We start from the raw sequence: 19,358 nt of genomic DNA, 5'->3' as shown, positions 1-19,358 counted from the left end.
CACGGCACGAGCCAGCCACCCGCTGCCACCCAGCCCTCTGCCTCTTCCCAGGACCAGGCTGGCGGCTCCCAGGAGCCTGCCTGGGGCTGAAAGAGGCGGGCACCCGCCTGGTCTAGTGCGGAGATCGTGGACCTCATCCAGGTTTGGAGGGAGGCCTCCAACATCCACGACCTCCGCACTAGGCACAGGAAAGTGGCCGTCTAAGGCAGGATAGCTGCCAGCCTGGCCACCAAAGGCCACATGCAAACCCAGGGGCAGGTTTGCATGAAAATCAAGGTGGTCCAGTGAGACCCCCAACCCTGAGCCCTGAGCTTAGAACATATGAACATAGGAATGGCCGTACTGGGTCAGACCAAAGGTCCATCTATCCCAGTAGCCTGTCTGCCCACAGCAGCCAACACCAGCTACCCCAGAGGGGATGGACCAAAGACGATGACCAAGCCATTTGTCTAGTGCCATCCATCTCCAGCCTTCCACAAACAGAGGCCAGGGACACCGTTCCTACCCCCTGGCTAATAGCACTCCATGGACCCAACCTCCATGACTTTATCTAACTTCTCTTTAAACTCTGTTATAGTCCTAGCATTCACAGCCTCCTGTGGCAAGGAGTTCCACAGGTTGACTATTTGCTTTGTGAAGAAGAGCTTTCTTTTATTAGTTTGAAGCCTGCTACCCATTCCTTTCATTTGGTGTCCTCTAGTCTTTCTATTATGGGAACTAATGAAGAACTTTTCTTTATGCACCCTCTCCACACCACTCATGATTTTATATACCTCTATCATATCCCCGCTCAATCTCCTCTTTTCTAACATGAAAAGTCCCAGTCTCTTTAGCCTCTCTTCATATGGGACCTGTTCCAAACCCCTAATCATTTTAGTTGCCCTTTTCTGAACCCAAACATCTCTTTTGAGGTGAGGAGACCATATCTGTGCACAGTACTGAAGATATGGCATATCATAGTTTTATACTTCCCCTCCTCCTTCTTCCCCTGGTTTCCTCCTTCCAGCTCCCTTCTCCCAGGTTTCCCCCTCCCCTCTCCCACCCTCTCTCTTCCCCTCTCCCACCTCCTTTTCCCAGTCTCCCCAGAGATTAATCCCCTCCCCCCAGGTTTGTTAAATAAAGAGTTTCTATTTTTGACCACACATGTCCTTTATTTTTTACATCAGGAAGGGTATGTCTACACTACCCTCCTAATTCGAACTAGGAGGGTAATATAGGCATACCGCACTTGCAAATGAAGCCCGGGATTTGAATTTCCTGGGCTTCATTTGCATGAAGCCGGCCAGCGCCATTTTTAAATGCCGGCAGTTCGAACCTCGTGCCGCGCGGCTACATGCGGCACGGAGTAGCTAGTTCGGATTAGGGCAAGAAGGAGCAGGTGCAGTACTCAGAATTACCATGCCTATAAGAAATATTGGGCATGGGAGTGAACTGGACTTTAAAGTCTGGTTCAGCTCAGATCATGAGTACAGGGAAAAGGTGTATTCAATCGTGATCAGGGTATTTTTCTTTGTTTTGGTTGTTTGGTTAAACCTCTCTGTGTAAATCTATGCCTTCCCTCCCCCCACTCACTATCTAAGGGTATGTCTACACTACAGTGTTATTTCGAAATAATGCGTCTACACAAAAAATGCATTTCAAAATAGAATTTTGCTATTTTGAAATAGCGCATCCATACTGAGTGGACTATGAATCACATTTAAGGCTGGCGGGAACCAGTTCCGGCAGGGCACCAGGTCAGAACGTACTGTGTGGGGCTGCTGCCTCAGGCTATCTAAGGTCTGTGCTTAAAGGGAGCCTCCCGGACAGCCAGTTCTCAGGTTTCCCTGCTTGCTTGTCTACCTCGATGAGGAACAGGAAAGCATTTTGTCTCTGTGCTCTGGTTGCCCAGACCAGGGAGACCCGAGCAAAGCCGCACAGGCAGAGGGACCCCGCCGCCCGTGTGGCTCTGCTCCTTTGCCCCCGAGCAAAGCCGCACAGGTGGCGGGATGCCGCCTGTGCGGCTTTGCTCCTGTCTCCCTGGTCTGCTGGGGGGGTCCAGCAAAGCCACTGGACCCCCCCAGCAGACCAGGGGGACAGGAGCAAAGCCGCCCAGGCGGCGGGGATCCCGCTGCCTGGGCGGCTTTGCTCCCGGGCAAACGAGCAAAGCCGCCCAGGCGGCGGCTTTGCTCGGGTGTCCCTGGTCTGCTGGGGGGGGGGGGGTCCAGCGGCTTTGCTGGACCCCCCCAGCAGACCAGGGAGACCGGAAGAAGCTTTTCTCGCCCCGGAGGACACGGGCGGCGAGTCGCTGCCCGTGAGCTCAGGGGCAAGAAAAGCCCCGTTCGTAAGTGCGGATCCGATGGAAGTCGGATCCGCGTAAGTCGGGGACTGCCTGTAACTTTTCTGTGTAGACATACCCTAAGTGTGTACCCAGAGATGTTCTCTGTGTTTTAATTTGTTTTACTTGGTTGTTCCATAACACCTAGCAACTAAGTATGCTTAATCAAGCATAGCTTTTTGTTTTGTTAATAAAATCACCTTTTTTGAGGTGATGATTTGATTCTTGTGTCCTGGAAAGAAACAGGAAGTCTGTCTGTCTGTGTGTGTGCCTGCCTAAGACTGAGAAGTCAGATACCAGAGACTGCAGTTTGTTTTCTCTCTGTTTTTTTAAGCTCTCATGTGGTAAAGGAGATTGGAGATATCCCTCTGGAAGAAGTCCAAGTACTTTCTTCCTGGATTCCAGAAAAAAAGGGTTTTCTTTTGTTTCATTTGGTAGTGGCAGAAAAGTCAGCGAATCTGTCACTCTGGGTAGTTTTTGTCAGCAGAGCCTATAGAGGCAAGATATTTAAGGTCTGTTGCGGGCCTCCATCTTCTGCACTCATAGTGCCAGAATGGGGAACAGCCCTGACGGAAGAGAACCAGTGATGATTCACTTCTAGATGTTAATAAAGAGGAACGATGCGTTAGTCAATAAATTGGGCATGTGCCGTTAAGTATCTACAAACCACAACTCATTAGAGATGGGTCTCAATAGAATTCAGGCTCTGAAGTCCTTCCAAATCTCTCTCTATTGCACTCCCACCAAAAAGAAAAATCTTTCGAAAAATATTGGATCTTAACTTTGAAACTCAAGTCTATCTGTATATATAGCACAAGGGCAAAAATCCTGCATTGGTACAGAGGGCTAGATGACTTAGTCTTTCCTCTTGGTCATGTCTACAATTCCTCCTCCAAACAGTGTTTAACTGCATGACAAGGTATAACTCTGCCATTGTTTATTTTCATTCATTTAATTTTCAGAAATATGTCTTAAATTAGCTCTCTGGATTGCGGGGGAAGGGGTACGGATTATCATTCAAATGATTCATGCACCAGTGCTTTGCTGCTAAGAACTCATTGACGCACAGATCATTTCTGTACAGACCTCTGTATTTAAAAATCTGTATGACTATATTCTTCCAATCAAATTCTGAAGTGACCTGCAGAATCATCCTGCAGCTCCTACAAGAGTGCTCAGGAGTCCATGAGATGAGTTCATAAATAGCCTTTCGTACCTCTTTTGCCACCTCTTCTTACCTCTGTTTGAGTAAGTCCTCCACATCTTTTGCCATCTTTCTTCCATCCAACATTCGCTGGACAAGCACCTCATAGCCAGAGTGGGCAGTGAACTCCTTGCACTGAAATCACAAAGGCGAACAGTTAGGTAAGATATTAGCAAACACCATTTCCAAGTATACTAGAAACTACTAAGTAGAGCTAAACAGAAGTTTGGAAAAAATAAGAACCAACTTTAACCTCTGCCCAGAAAATAAGCAATCAACAGAACTTAAAGTAACTTTCAAAAAATATTTTCCCTGTTGCCTCTACCTATAACAGCTCTCACCAAATACAGGCGTGCTAACTTACTGCCAATGAGACTGTTCTTATGTTGCCGTTAATCTTCTGCTGAGCAGCAGCAGATATCCCTAGGCCAAGGTCTTCCAGGACATTTTCACAGAGATGGAGAAATTAGTGACATGGAACAAACATGGTCAAATGGCAAGCAGACATTTACTTCTTTCAAGACTCTCCACCCAATACTAATGTCTGGTTCCTAAGGAGCAACTCTACTTTAAGAATTGCTGCTAATTAGAGATCCAGTCAGAGAGCAAACTCTCCTGTTGCTCTCAAAGTTCAAATATAGCACCACACAACGCGTCTTTCTTATAGACATAGTCTTGTACACTAAGAAATAACTTGCAAGACTAAGAGTAACTGTCACTTGGTAGCACCTGCCCTAACATTACTTTATATCCCCATCCCATCCAGACACAACAAGTACTGAAAATACCCTAAGGGAGGTCGTGCATCAGAGATCTCAGCCAATTTAGATGAATGAAAAAGTGTGACAAGAGCAGACTCAGATGTATCTGAAATGTTGGCATTTGTCACATAGGGTATGTCTACACTACAATGTTAGTTCGAACTAACGGACGTTAGTTCGAACTAACATTCATAGCCGCTACACTAGCGCTCCGCTAGTTCGAGTTTGAATCGAACTAGCGGAGCGCTTAGTTCGAACTAGGAAAACCTCATTTTACGAGGATTAAGCCTAGTTCGAACTTACTAGTTCGAATTAAGGGGTGTGTAGCCCCTTAATTCGAACTAGTGGGAGGCTTGCCCTCCCCAGGTTTCCCTGGTGGCCACTCTGGCCAACACCAGGGAAACTCTATGCCCCCCTCCCGGCCCCGGACCCCTTAAAGGGGCACGGGCTGGCTACGGTGCCCGTGCCAGGTGCAAGTCTGCCAGCACCCAGCCAGCAGACCGTGCACCTGGCACGGCACAGAGCCACCCACCCGATGTCCCCCAGCCCACCCCCTCTTCCCGGGACCAGGCTGGCGGCTCCTGGGAGCTTGCCCTGGACCGCAAGAGGCAGGCACCCGCCTGGACTAGTGCAGACATCGTGGACCTCATCCACGATCTCCGCACTAGGCACAGGAAAGTGGCCGGCTAGGGCAGGAGAGCTGCCAGCCTGGCCACCCAGGAGCAGGTGTGCATGAAAATCAAGGGGGTCCACTGAGACCCCCGACCCTGAGCCCTGAGCTTACAATGGCCATCCTGGGTCAGACCAAAGGTCCATCTAGCCCAGTAGCCTGTCTGCCGACAGCGGCCAACCCTAGGGACCCTGGAGGGGATGGACCGAAGACAGTGACCAAGCCATTTGTCTTGTGCCATCCCTCTCCAGCCTTCCACAAACTTTGGGCAGGGACACCACTCCTACCCCCTGGCTAATACTACTCCATGGACCCAACCTCCATGACCTGATCTCACTTCCCTTTAAACTCTGTTCTAGTTGTAGCCTTCACAGCCTCCTGCAGCAAGGAGTTCCACAGGTTAACTATTTGCTTTGGGAAGAACAACAACTTTCTCTTACTAGTTTCAAGTCTGCTACCCATTCCTTTCCTTTGGTGTCCTCTAGTCCTTCTTTAGGGGAACTCAGGAAGAACTTTTATGAATGCACCCTCTCCACCCAACCCCTGCTTTTAGAGACCTTTATCCTGTCCCCCCTCCGTCTCCTCTTTTCTAAGCTGAACAGTCCCAGTCTCTGTAGCCTCTCTGCATCTGGGACCTGTTCCCAACCCCTGATCATGTTAGTTGCCCTCCCCTCTCCCAGCCTTTCTCTTCCCCTCTCCCACCTCCTTTTCCCAGTCTCCCCCAGTTTTGGTCAATAAAGACAGAGTCAATGTTGGAAGAAACGTTATCTTTATTTTGTACATCAATAAGAAGGGGGGCTAGGGAGGGGTAAGTGGAAGGAGGTGAGGGAGGAATGGGGTACGAGCCCCCGATGGGGAGGACTGGGCTGGCTCTGCGGGCTTCTGGGGGTGGAAGCTCTCCTGCAGCCCCCCGATTGCCCCCTCTCCCCAGATGGCAGCCTGCAGCAAGTGCAGCCGGGCTGATGGCCGAGTGGTGTGATGTGCCCAGTGTGGGCACTCCAAGCCAGGACTGCTTTGCAAGCGGGGCACCCCTTAGAACTGTCTGTCCGGGGTGGGGGTCGGGACCCTTTAAGCGCAGCCCTCGGCTAGCCTGAGACAGCAGCTCCACGCTCTAAGTCCTCCTCTGATGCCCTGCCGGCACTGCTTCCGGCCATCCTTAAGCCCTGTTCAGGGTCCACTCAATGTGGACTTGCTAGTTCGAATTAGCAAAATGCTAATTCAAACTAGTTTTTAGTTCTAGACGCGTTAGTTCAAATTAGCTTAGTTCGAATTAACTAATTTGAACGAAGTTAGTTCGAATTAGCGCTGTAGTGTAGACGTACCCATAGGGAGAAATGGTCAGTAGTGCCTGTATTCAATCCTATCTCTAACACACACGCCCTCTGTAACCATTAGCTGGGTCACTTAATATCTTTGCCTCTGTTTCACCACATGGAAGATAATTCTCAGGTTTCTGTCAGGCCTTTTGTGTGAAGTTTCTCTAGGTGTCAGGTATGAGTGGAAGTTACAAAATACCATAGAGCAGTGGCTCTCAAACTTTTTGGCCCATTGCCCACCCTGCTCAACATAAATCTTTCTGCAATCCAACAGCCAACCTCCTGTGATAACAAAATGCCTTCTCTTAGCTTATATTAGCCTACTGGAGCACAAGAACATGCAAGTAAGGGGTATATATAACTGGGAAGAAAGGAAAGGAAATATTATTAAACAGAATCAAAATAATTAAACAGATTAAGTGCTTTAACTTTATCATGTTAGTTTACCAAACTTAATTACAAATAAAGTAAAATATTAATTTATGTCCAACACAAAAGGGCTCAACATTGTCTTTATTTATGGCAGGAATGGGGAATCTTTTTTTGGGTCAGGCCAACAGAAAAATCAGTTGGAGGCAACACAAAATGAGAAGCCACCTCTCCCCCAACTCTTCTCCCCCACACCTTCACTGGTGTGGCTCCGAACTGAGACACCAAACTCCAGCCCCATGAGGGGAGAAGAGGCAGGGAGAACCAAGGTTCAGGGATTCCCATAGGCCAGATAAACTCTTCTTGGGTCCCAGGGTTAGTAGATTTTGTGGACGCCTAAGGTTCTGGGATGGGACCAAAAATAAGGGGTTCAGTGTGCAGGAGGAGGTTGTCAAGGAGTGGGATAGTGAGGGGGGTGTAGGAGCTGGGTAGGAGGTGGGATGCAGATGAGGGAGAAAGATCTGAGTGGAAGATAGGTTCTGGAGTGGGCTGGGGGTTGGGGGTCTAGCCAGGATGGAGGGTGCAGGAGTGGGCCGGGGGGTGGAGGGGTCTGGGATGGAGGGTGCAGGAGCAGGGTGGGAGTGCAGGGTCTGGGCATGTGGAGGATGGGAGGCATTTACCTAGCTTTGCACACACACCATATCCCCCACCATTCCCAGGCACCCCTCCCGCTGCGCCCATTGGCTGTGATTCTGGCCAATTGAAACAGTAGGGAAAGCCTCCAGGCAGTGCTTCCCTGCCCTGCAGTTCCCCCATCTGGGACCCTTGTTTCCCCTGCAAGCTGGACCTGGCCCGCGAGACTCAGGGCTCCCCTACGCACAGTGGGAAGCCAGCACTGGTGCTCCGACCTTGCAGGCAGGGGCAGAACTGGACCACTAGGGGGCTGAGCCTCGAGCCACGACCCACCTAGAAGGCAGACCACACTTTCAGAGCCACTGCTATAGAGATATTAACCATTAATATCTGAATTAACTATTAATATCTGAATCTTCCAAGATTTTCAAATGCTCGTCCTTCAGCTTCTATAAGGCATAAACATTAAGAAGCTACCTAAATAAAATTTTCAGGAAAATATGATTATTTTAGTCCTTATCACAGTCTGTGATGATAGATCTGAAAGTACATAAGAATGCCAGACTAGGTCAGTCCATCTAGCCCTGTATTCTGTATTCTAATAGTCCTGGGTGCCAGATGCTTTTAGAGGGAATTAATGGAAATGGGCATTTATATATCTACACCACACATCAATTTTGAAATAAGCTATTCTGGAATAGTTATTCCAAAATAGCTTATTTTGAAATAGTACATCTACACTGCAGAAAAGCCTCAAAATTAGTCTAAGTCAGGCTTCCCTAATGTCATGCTACCTTGATTTAGAGCCCCAGGAGGCACTGGGGAGGAATAACTTAGACTGGAAAGGGGCTATTTTGAAATAGCAACAGCGGAGCATCTACACACACCGTATTCTGAAATAGCTATTCGGAATAGGCGTTATTTTTCGTAGAATGAGGTTTACAGATTTTGGAATAAGCCACTGCTGTTTCAAAATTATTTCAAAATAACAGAATGGCTGTGTAGACGCTCACATAGTTATTTCGGAATAATGGCTGTTACTCCGAAATAATATTGCTGTATAGACATTCCCCTAATGTGGACATGCATCTTCAATGTAGAGCCCCAGGAGGCACTGGGGAGTAATTACTTTGAATGGCTCTTGAGAGGAGCTATTTCGAAATAGCAGCAGTGGAGTGTCCACATTACCACTATTTCGAAATAGCTATTTTGAAATAGGAGTTATTCCTTGCGAAACGAGGGTTTGTTATTCTGAAATAAGAAGCCTGTTATTTCAAAATAACACACTTGCTGTATGGATGCTCACCTTGTTATTTCGAAATAATGTGAGTTATTTTGAAATAACACTTTAGTGCCTTATAGAAGAGGAGCTATTGGGCACATCAGTTCTCTGAGAAGAAGAAACAAAGCCATCTCACCCCTAGACTATCCACTCCAGCCAGGGCTTCCCCGTAAAACAGCAATATGCTGTGATGCACTCTTCCTATGGCCACCTGATAAAGCAGTTGTAAAAGCAGGAAGAACTTGTTTCACAGCTATGGGGTTGCACTAGTGGTTTTTGGTTCATCTGAGTTTTGGCACGGAAGGTTTCATAATATACAATTAAAGCTTACAGAGGAGAACCCTCATACCAACGTCTCACCTGCTCTGTTTGTGTACTGTATTTGGAATTACTCAAACTGTGAAACATCTTCCCATTATAAATCCATCTTGCGCCAAAGTATAGGCAGCATTATAGGCTCTAAAAATTGCTGCGAAGTTACAGTGAAATTATGTGTGCACAGGGAACCTACCAAGTATTAAGCTAGTTGGGAGTGTTGAGAGTCACTTTTAATTGCAGGCTTTGCAGTACCAGGGCCATTTTTACGTGTATTTGGCCAATTCTTACTAACTGGAAGCCAAGATTCCTGGGTTTTATTTCCTGATTCTATCCCTGGACCCCGTTTTCATTTTTGAGCACTTGATTTTTTGATCTCTTCTGTGGCTGAAGTATAAAAATACAGTGATATGCGTCACATGAGTGATACAAGGATAAACTAGTAGCCATTGTTTTATGTAGCACAGAAAAGCTGGTGTACAAGCACCCACAGGAAATTACAGATCCATCCCCAAGTTGCTTACTGTGCAATATGAAATTTGCAAAAGCATTCCATATTCTTATAGTTCATCATCTAGTCACAAACCTCAAGGGATTTATCATTTTATAAATGGAGTGACATGCTGCCTTCCCACCACAATCACCAATATCTATATCCCTTTGGCAACTAGTAGCCAGATTCTTACATTTTATGTTAAAGCAAATATATGAAGGCTTTAGCGCGTGACTTTAAGAGACGGGAACTGAGCAATGTTCAGGAATGAATGGCAGACTGCTTGCGGCTGCTTGCATCCTTGTGCAGCTGCTGTTACGCTTCCGAACTAAGGATCCTGGGTTCCAGTGGTTCTGAACAGAGTGGGGCTCCTTGGATTCGGAAGCTTTTGTTTCCTCCGAAGCTAACTTTAACCTCTGTGGTTAATCTTTTGCTATCACTTGCATATTTACAAGCTTCTGATGCCACAGTTTCCTGACAGTGGCAGCTCCTTCCTCTCTAATGGAAACTTACAGTGAGCTCTGGTATGAGGAGATGGGGGGGGAAGGGAGAATGACCCACACTAGTCCTAGACAAATGCCTCTACCAGCAAATTGCACAGTCTATAAAATGTGAGGCAATGCAAGCGCTCACATAGAAGGTGCTGGGGAGTGGATGGTGAATCCATCCATGCCACAAGTGCAACAACAGGAAATTGGTATAGTCAGAAATGCTCATTTGATCCTTGCTAGCAAGCTACACCTGCCCACGTGCTCTCATTATTTCTGTTCTATGGTAGAAATAACTTTTACACCTCACATCTATTGAGCAGTTAAAACCCTGAGCTATTGTCCCAGTGATTAAAATAAAGAACAAAAAACAAACCTACACTTGCCATCAGAGGACTGAAGTAGGGAAGATACTTAGTAACCCCACTGACAGCTGGTTGCCACGTCCTTTCCTCAGATGTCTTGAGAATTGAAGTCCTGATAGAAGGTTTGTGCTGCTGTTGTGCTGGGATCTCACTTATCCTTCCCCTGGTCTATGCCTGGAGAAATTGCTTCGGTCACATGCTCCACACAAGTCATATCCCACAGCTGATTGCATTTTTCCAGGGAAATTCCGTGATACTCTGGAGGAGCATGTCTAGGAGGGTTTCATTGTCTCCATTTAGTTTTGCTGTGATCTGTTCATTCTAGTGTAGTCTTACAGCCAGCCTATACTGCACAGGCTCTCTAGATTCAACTACATCAACCCAGCTGTATGTGACATAACCCAGTACATAGCAACAGAGGGTTGCAATATGACAGAAACTATAAGAAATTTAAGTGTGGGGTGTAATGCAAGGGACTAGGGAAGGGTGTTGTGGTGGGTGGGATTGTGGAGGGGTTTGGGGCAGTGTTCCCTCTAACTTTTTCCATCCATGTGTGGAATAAATGTTGTTATATGCACCAAGGCATGTGCTGATGTGTACCACCAGTAGAAACACAAGCTGCTGGCTGCTGTAAGCTATGGGGGCTCAGCTAATCAGCTGCGAAGCATTTGAATTTGTTCTGGGCAGCTGCCCGAGCACTCAACTTAGAGGGAACACTGGCAGGTGAGGGTGGGTGGGGAGGGAGGTACAGGAGTCAGGACACAGGTTTGAAGATATGGCGGCTCAGGGCAGGGACTGTGTGTGTGGGGGGGATGCTGCAATCAGAGTTGAGGGGTACAAGGAGGAGAGTTAGGATGTAAGGGGTGCTCAGGGCAGGGTGCTGAGAGGTGAGGTTCAGGACAGGGGGATGGGGGTGTGAGATACGTGTGTAGGGGCAAGTGGGGGGCAAGGGTGCCATTTAGGGAAGGCAGGGGGCTGAAGCCTCCCTGAGATTCTTACCAGGATGCTACTTGTTCTTCCCCTTTCTGCCAGAGGCTCTGTACGCTGCCCTGCACTTTCCTGCAGGCACCGCCTCCCACAGCTTTGATTGGCTGCAGTTCCCAGACAATGGGAGCTGTGGGGATGGAGCTTCTACTGGTGCTTGTGGTAACGAAGCTCCAGCGCAGTAGGGGGGAGGGACAACAGCATGCGAAAATGCCTCCTCAGCACCACACGCAGGGTTAGATAATGTGCAGAGGCTTTAGTGTCTGCAGCCCAGGGCTGCAGGCTAAGGGGGTCCCAGGCTAAGAGGGCCCCACAAAAAGATCTTCACTTTTGACAGCCCAGAGATCTTTTGGCAGCCCCTTCCCTTAGCCTGGGGTCTTGGGCTGCAGCCCCTAAAACCCCTTTCTTAATCCGGAGCGGGCAGTAAGTTATAGACTGCTGCAATAAGCCATAAATCCAGTGTCTCGGTCCAGTCTGTGATTTTTAGTGCTTAGCACCGTTGTGCCTTTATGGTCCCTGGCTCATCTTTTGAGAGTGTTGAGCAGGTTTCCTTTGAGGATGAAGACTGAGAGGTCAGGCAAAGAGCTTTTGTGTTGTCGAGCGTTTCCCACTGGCTGATGTGGTGTTTTTTTTTATCATTTATCATTTTCCTGTGTGAGTTCATTTGAGAGGTAGTGATTCTCTCGCTTCATGGTATAGACCACATCTTGAGTGACACCAAGATCCACTCCCATTCATGCTAGCAGAAACTTCCTTCCCCCTTGTTCAGGATTCAATTACATCTGCAGCATGGGGCCAAGTCAGCAATTGCTCATACACATTGAGAAAGACTCGATGTTTTTTCCCCCTTCCCTTCAGCTGAAAGAGCAGAGAGAGCGGAGCCAGAGCAACGTGGCTGGACAGTTCGCTGTGGACCAGCATCAAGTGCTCCACAGAGCACAGCTAGAGATTGTTGTTAAATACTCAATCCTACTGGCATGAGAAGTAAAGGTGGGGGGGAGGGGAATGCTACAGCAGCCCCCGGTCTGAAGTCTCCACCACTGGCCTCTAACCAGAGTCCCAGCTGCCAGCCTATGCCCAGGAGCTCCACTGCCTGCCAGGATCCCAACCTCTGCTGCTGGCTACTGGGTCCTAGCTCCACTGCTGCCCAGGGTCCTGACTCCCAGCCCCAGGGGCTCTGGATCCCAGACACTGGCCCCACACCTGGGGCTCTCCAGCTGTGGCCCAGCCTGGGGCAGTGATGGGCAGAGACAGCAGTAAGGGCAGGCACATCCCCACCTGTTCCAGCACCACTGCTCAGTCCTCTAGCCAATCCAGCTGAATCAGACCAATGATACATCTAGTCCAGTGTAAGGACATTAAATACCAAATAATTTACTAGTGGAGTATCAATCGGCGCTTCCGTGTTTCTCCTTTGCAATGTACAAGAGGCCCCGCTGGAACTCCGCGTGCAGCCCGGGGCCAGTGGGAAGTCCCGCCGACTCCAGGCTGCATGCAGGTGCCAGCTTTGAAATGCACAAGAGTGCCGCTTTGAAGCCTGGGATCAGCTGAGGATTTATGCCAAGTTCCGCGCAGCATTTCCCCAGAACCTGGGGTCAGCTGGGGAGTTTCCAGCTGACCCCAGGCTCCATGCAGTTGCTGTGGATCAACTGTACAGTAATGCCCTTTGAAACGTTGCCTCAGGCTCCATGCGGCACTGCCGCTTTGAAGTGCCCCTTCTTCCCCCACTTTGCTGCCTCTATCTGATAGAGGCAGCGGGAGAGGAGGGAGGGGGTTCTAGTTGACTAGTCCAGTGTCCCATCTCTGCCAGTAGCCAGTGCCAAACACTTCCGAGGGAATGAAGAGAAGAGAGTGATTTTGAGTGACCCATCCCATGTTGTCTGTCCCAGCTTCTAGCACATGGGGGTTTAAGGGCACCTGAAGCATGGGGTCGCATCCCTCAGCAGCTTGGCTAATAGTCATTGACAGATCTAGCCTCCTTGAACTCATCTAACTCTCTTTGAAGTCAGTTATACCTTTGGGTTTCATAGCATCCAATGGTAATGAGTTCCACTCAAAAAACGAGACTACTCATATGCCTAAATGTAAGCACATGCTTCAGTGCTTTAAGGGTTGCAGCGCTGAACCCAAAGAGCATTTTCTGAAGTTTCTTGCCTGCTCTGGGAATGACTACAATATCGTCAGTTTGGACTTCCCAAGAAAGTAATGTTAAGAACGGCCATACTGGGTCACACCAAAGGTCCAAATACCACAGTATCCAACAGTGGCCAATACCAAATGCCCCAGAGGGAGTGAGCACAACAGGAAATCATCACATAATCCCTCTCCTGTAACCCATTTCCAGACAAACAGAGGCTAGGGACACCACTCCTACCCATCCTGGCTAATAGCTATTGATGGACCTGACCTCCATAAATCTATACAGCTCCTTTTTGGAACCCTGTTAAAGCCCTTCACAACATCCTCTGGCAAGGAGTTCCACAGGCTGACTGAGCACTGAGTGAAGAAAATCTTCCTTTTGTTTCTTTTAAACTTGCTGCCTATTCATTTCATTTGGTGACCCCTAGTTCTTATATTTGGGAACAAGTAAATAACTTTTCCTTATTCACTTTTTCTACACCACTCATGATTTTATAGACCTCTATCCTATCCCCCCTTAGTCTTCTCTTTTTGAAGCTGAAAACTCCAAGTTTTATTAATCTCTCTTCATATGGGACCCATTCCAAACCCCTAATAATTTTTATGCCCTTTTCTGAACCTTTTCCAATGCCAAGATACCTTTTTTGAGGTGAGGTGACCAAATTTTACGCAGTATTCATGTTTTACAGAGAGGCAGTAAGATATTCTCTGTCTTATTCTCCATCCCTTTTTTAATGGTTCCTAACATTCTGGGTGCTTTTTTGACTGTTGCTGCACACTCAGTGGATATTGTCAGAGAATTATCCACAGTGACTCCAAAATCTCTCTCTTAAGTAATTGTAGCTAAATCAGTCTCCATTATGTATAGTTGGGTTATTTTTTCAAATGTGCATTACTTTACATTTATCAACATTAAATTTCATTTGCCATTTTATTGCCCAATCACTTAGTTTGGTGAGATCTTTCTGAAGCTCTTCACTGTCTGCTTTAGACTTCACTATCTTGATCAGCTACGTTTCATCTGCAAATTTTGTCACCTCAGGCTACAGCTACACTACACATTTTTGCAGCAGAAAATATGCTAATGAAGCACTCATTAGCATAAGTCTCAACATAATTAGCAGTGTGGACTTTTTTCGTGCAAAAATATCATTTTGTGCAAGATCCTTATGCCTCTCCCCATATCCTCAGCTGTGAAGACAGAAGCAAAGAATTCATTTTAGCTTCTCCACAATTACTTTAATGTTCAGAATAGTAGTTCACTGTCCCCAATCATTTTAAATTACAAAGTGGAATCAGCCTGTGTACTGGTAAAAAATACTCTCTAAAGTATCCTTTTGGTAAAGAATGAGCTTGCTGGTCAGATAAGAAAAACGTTAATTTCTTTCACTTGACAAAAAAAATCAAATTTCATCCAATAGGTTGGTCAAATGAACCATACATGAACTAGTGTATCCTACTGGTCACTGTGGCTATGTCTACACTACATTGATGTATCAGAAAAAGATATGCAAATTGCACCCCACAATTTGTGTACCCTTTTCCGATAGTTTTTTCGGAAGAGGATTTTCCAAAAAAAATTTCGTAATTTACACTGAGCCAAATTTCAGAAAAGCCTCTTCTTTTGGAAGAGCCCTTCTTCTTCGTGGGAGGAGGAAGACAAGGCTTCCGAAAGAGCGCGTCTGCTCTTCTGCCAAAAAAAGCGGAAGAGCAGATGCGTTCCCTGGACGCAGCAGAGTTTTTCCGGATTACCTTTGGTATCCCAGAAAAATGTTGTAGTGTAGACATAGTCTATGTGTTATGATCCCCCTTGGAGCTGTTACAATCCCAGCTACAAAGCTGGGTTGTGGTTCAATCTGTAGGCACTCTGGCAGCATCTAGTTCAGCTCTCAGTGTAAGGAGAAGTCATCCAAGATTCAAACTTCTGTGGGCTTTAGATGCTCCAGAAGAGCCTCCTTTGTGCAGTGGAAGTGTCTAGTTCCCTGGTCAATTCGTGTTATGTGATCCACAGAGCATGTGAATCTGCTCAGCTACGGAGGCTAATTCTTTAGCTTCGAGCAGTCCAGGTTTGTAGCACCAGTGTGGTTTCACAACAGCTGTACACTGAAACTCATACACTAATGTGGGGTTTGAAAAATGTCGTGTGTGGCTTTTTGGCGAATGTATTTTCTTCCCCACAGCTTTGGCCTATGCTACTTTTGGAACTAAGTAGAAAGCTTTTAACTGACCAATGCCTAAATTCATGGTTCTACAGTTTGCTTGCAATAGCCAGCAACTTCTCCCTAGTATTTCAGGTGGGACTTTCAAAGCAACCTAGATTAAAGCTCCCAGATCCCAGCCTAAAACAATAAGACCATGTCTTCACTAAACGAAGATCAACACTGCCACAATCAATCTTCCGGAGTTCAATTTAGTGAGCCTAGTTAAGTCTTGCTAAATGAAACTCAGAGGGCACACCCGTTGGCATCTGCTACGCTAGCTTCTGCAAGGAGTAAGGGAAGCCAACAAGAGCATTTGCTTCTGTCAGCCTCCTGCTATAGAAATGGTGGGGAAATTCAAAATATCGACTCCAGCTACATAATTAACGTAGTTAGAATTGTGTATCTTGATTCGACCTTCCCTTTTAGTGTAGATCTGGTCTAAGAAATGGGTCTGTTCCGAATAATTTGTATCTGAACTTCCCAATAGGCTGAGAGGTTGGGTCTATGGTTTGGGTTTAAGGGAAAGAATGGCAGAAAACTCCCACAAAATAAGAAAGCGATCTTGTAGGTCAGGCATGACTTGCCCTTGGTGAATCCATGTTAAGTGTTCCTTATAACCGTCCCCTAAAAAGTCTACAGAAGTTTGTATACAACTCTTTGAACAAATACAGAAATAAAATCTCAAACACTGAAAAACAGGTCCATTCCGAATACCTCAGAACAACAACAACTTTCATAAAAATAGATCTTCATTTTTTCAAAAAGCTACGATTCTAAATGCACAAAGCATACTAACTACTCAGACCTTCAGGCTACGTCTACACTGGCCCCATAAAACGGAATAGTCATGCAAAGCAGGTAAGTCAGAATAGGGAAATCCGCGGGGGATTTAAATATCCCCCGCAGATTTAAATAAACATGTCCGCCGCTTTTTTCCGGCTTGGGGAAGGCAGTATAAGGGACCCTCTGAAGGGTTTGGGTTGGACTCTGGAATTGATTAGGGGAGTAGGGAATTTGCTTAGGGGGCACAGAGTGGTGGGTTCAAGTCCTACCACCCACCGAGAGCCACCAGACAGTAAACACAGGATAAGGGAGCTGCTGAAGGCAGAGTGGTAGGGTTGGGTTCTGGAGTGGTTTAGGAGATAAAGCATTTGCCTGGGGGAGCACAGAGTGGGGGGCTTGAGCCCTGTCCTCCCTCAGCTCATGGTGGGAGTGACAGGACAACCAACACAGGCTGCCCCAGGAAGGGGCCTAGATCATGCATTAGAAAGGCAGGACAAAGAGCCCTGTGAAGGTGGGGTGGGTTCTGGAGTGGCCCAGGAGATAGGGCATTTGCCTGGGGAAACACAGCCATTCTCTAGGCCTTTTCTCCTTCTGAGCCTCAGTTTTCTTCATGAGAGGTATGCGCACGGTAGAGCTCCAGAATATGAAAGGACATGTGTTTTAGGAAATTTTCTTCATTCCCTCTTGTGTGTGGGAATGAATTCGAGGATTTCCTTTGGCTCTGGAGCTAAGATGACCAAGGTGGCTAGATAGTCCTCTAACACTAGAAAATCCTCATTTAACTGAAGAATGAATCTTCCAAATGATTTTCAACACATCCTGTTACTCAATGTGATGCAACAACTCAATCAATGAGGATAGTGTGTCATAAAGCCTGAAAGATTGTGCAAGCTGACAACAAAAAGAAACTTTGCACAACTTAAGGAGTGTTTTATGGGAACATGGAACATTTCACTGGTGTAAGAACCCGCCGACTCTCCATACGCAAATTGTCTTACATTGATTTCTCTTGCACCTTATCCCAGAGTAAACTGCTTTGGAGCAGACTGCTCCATTTTCATAGGAAATTTCATATGGACACATCTTCCTTTCGATACAAACTAGCATATAAATGCTTTCATGTCAACATGATTGCGTACAGACTCGTGATTACGCTGTATTCAACAGCAAACGCTATTGATTAGATCAACCCTTACCAGCAGGCCTACTGGCATTGTGAATAGGCTCAACAGCAACTCCATCTAATTACAGGTTGGACCTTCCTGGTCTGGCACCTCAGATGAGGGATTTTGGTGGAACAGGGGAGGTTACTTTGGACCCTTGTCTCCAGCCTCCACCCACTCTACTGCCCTACCGGGCTTCCCGGCTCCCCTGCCAGCTCAGCTGGGCCGTGCTCAGGTCTTCTTGGCTCCCAGTCCCCTGGCAGCCCAGCTGGCCATGCGCCAGGCTCCCCTTCCACACAATGTGCCAGACTCCTCCCTCCCCCCCCCCCACTAGAGTGTGCTGGGTCCCCCCCTTTTCACAACAGCAGGCAGGGACTCTCTTGATCCTGCCAGACCACACATGTTGCCGGACCAGAGGCTCCCAGTTCATAGAGGTGCATTCTGTGAATGCCTGTTCATCTGGAAAAGAACACCAGACTACGTTTGGAATCTTTTTCTTTCATCGTATAAAATAAATTGATGCTGTAACTGCTCAGACCTGTCCATTATGTTTTATGTCATGCTGTAAAAAGAACTGCAAGGGTGTCTGACTGATCTTCCTCCTACGACAGCCACATTTCATATTTGTCAACTTCCTGTGGCTACCCCTCTGAGTACACTCTACTCACTGAGTAACCCTTTGCCATGACCAAGGCTCATTTGATTATTACCTCTCTGGTCTAATGTTAGTTGTTGGGTTTAGCATGTGGGTGCTGGGTGGGTTTGTGATAGACAGTCAGGCTAGAGAATGTGGTGGTTCTCCTCTATGACTCTCCTATTGTTCCCTGGAGCACTCAGAATTGTGATAATAGGATGGAATTATGTAACCAAGGACTTGATGTTTGTTGCACTGAAGTCTCTTAGGGTATGTCTACACTACCACCCTAGTTCGAACTAGGGTGGTTAATGTAGGCAACCGGAGTTGCAAATGAAGCCAGTGATTTGAATTTCCCGGGCTTCATTTGCATATTGCCGGGCGCCGCCATTTTTAAATGTCCGCTAGTTCGGACTCCGTGCCCGCGGATACACGCGGCACGAACTAGGTAGTTTGGATTAGGCTTCCTATTCCGAACTACTGGTACACCTCGTTCCACGAGGAGTAACGGTAGTTCGGAATAGGAAGCCTACTCCGAACTACCTAGTTCGTGCCGTGTGTAGCCGCGGGCACGGAGTCCGAACTAGCTGACATTTAAAAATGGCGGCGCCCGGCAATATGCAAATGAAGCCCGGGAAATTCAAATCCCGAGCTTCATTTGCAACTCCGGTTGCCTACATTAACCACCCTAATTCGAACTAGGGTGGTAGTGTAGACATACCCTTAGGCTGTGTCTACACTGGCAAGTTATTCCGGAAAATTAGCCGCTTTTCCGGAAAAACTTGCCAGCTGTCTACACTGGCCACTTGAATTTCCGGAAAAGCACTGACGAGCTAATGTAAAATCATCAGTGCTTTTCCGGAAAAACTATGCTGCTCCCATTCGGGCAAAAGACTTTTTCCGGAAAACTGTTCCGGAAAAGGGCCAGTGTAGACAGCACAGTAGTGTTTTCCGCAAAAAAGCCCCAATCGCAAAAATGACGATCGGGGCTTTTTTGCAGAAAAGCGCGTCTAGATTGGCCACCGACGCTTTTCCGGAAAAAGTGCTTTTCCGGAAAAGCGTCCTGCCAATCTAGACGCACTTTTCCGAAAATGCTTTTAACGGAAAAGTTTTCCTTTAAAAGCATTTCCAGAAAATCAAGCCAGTGTAGACGTAGCCTTAGAGTTTTTATTGTGACTAGAACTCCTCATTCATGGGTGAGAGTAAGATTGGGCTCCAAGTTTGTATCTGTTCTTTGTTCC

General features: G+C 47.1%; 1 protein-coding gene across 4 annotated transcripts in view; it reads right to left on the bottom strand.

Annotated features, from left to right (window-relative positions):
- PSTPIP1 (proline-serine-threonine phosphatase interacting protein 1) overlaps positions 1-19,358 on the bottom strand; it is a 103,123-nt gene that overhangs the window by 68,433 nt on the left and 15,332 nt on the right. For 3 of the 4 annotated variants that reach the window (XM_006126244.4, XM_075897379.1, XM_075897377.1), the window contains exon 2: positions 3,556-3,656. In XM_006126244.4, the coding sequence (XP_006126306.1) occupies positions 3,556-3,656 (101 nt within the window). Of the gene's footprint in view, positions 1-3,533; positions 3,657-19,358 lie in introns of all 4 variants that reach the window. The other variant, XM_075897378.1, reaches the window with a different exon arrangement.

The sequence above is a fragment of the Pelodiscus sinensis genome, chromosome 14, assembly GCF_049634645.1.
Source record: "Pelodiscus sinensis isolate JC-2024 chromosome 14, ASM4963464v1, whole genome shotgun sequence".
NCBI classification, from domain to species: domain Eukaryota; kingdom Metazoa; phylum Chordata; order Testudines; family Trionychidae; genus Pelodiscus; species Pelodiscus sinensis.
This window is presented reverse-complemented; position numbering and strand designations above follow the sequence as displayed.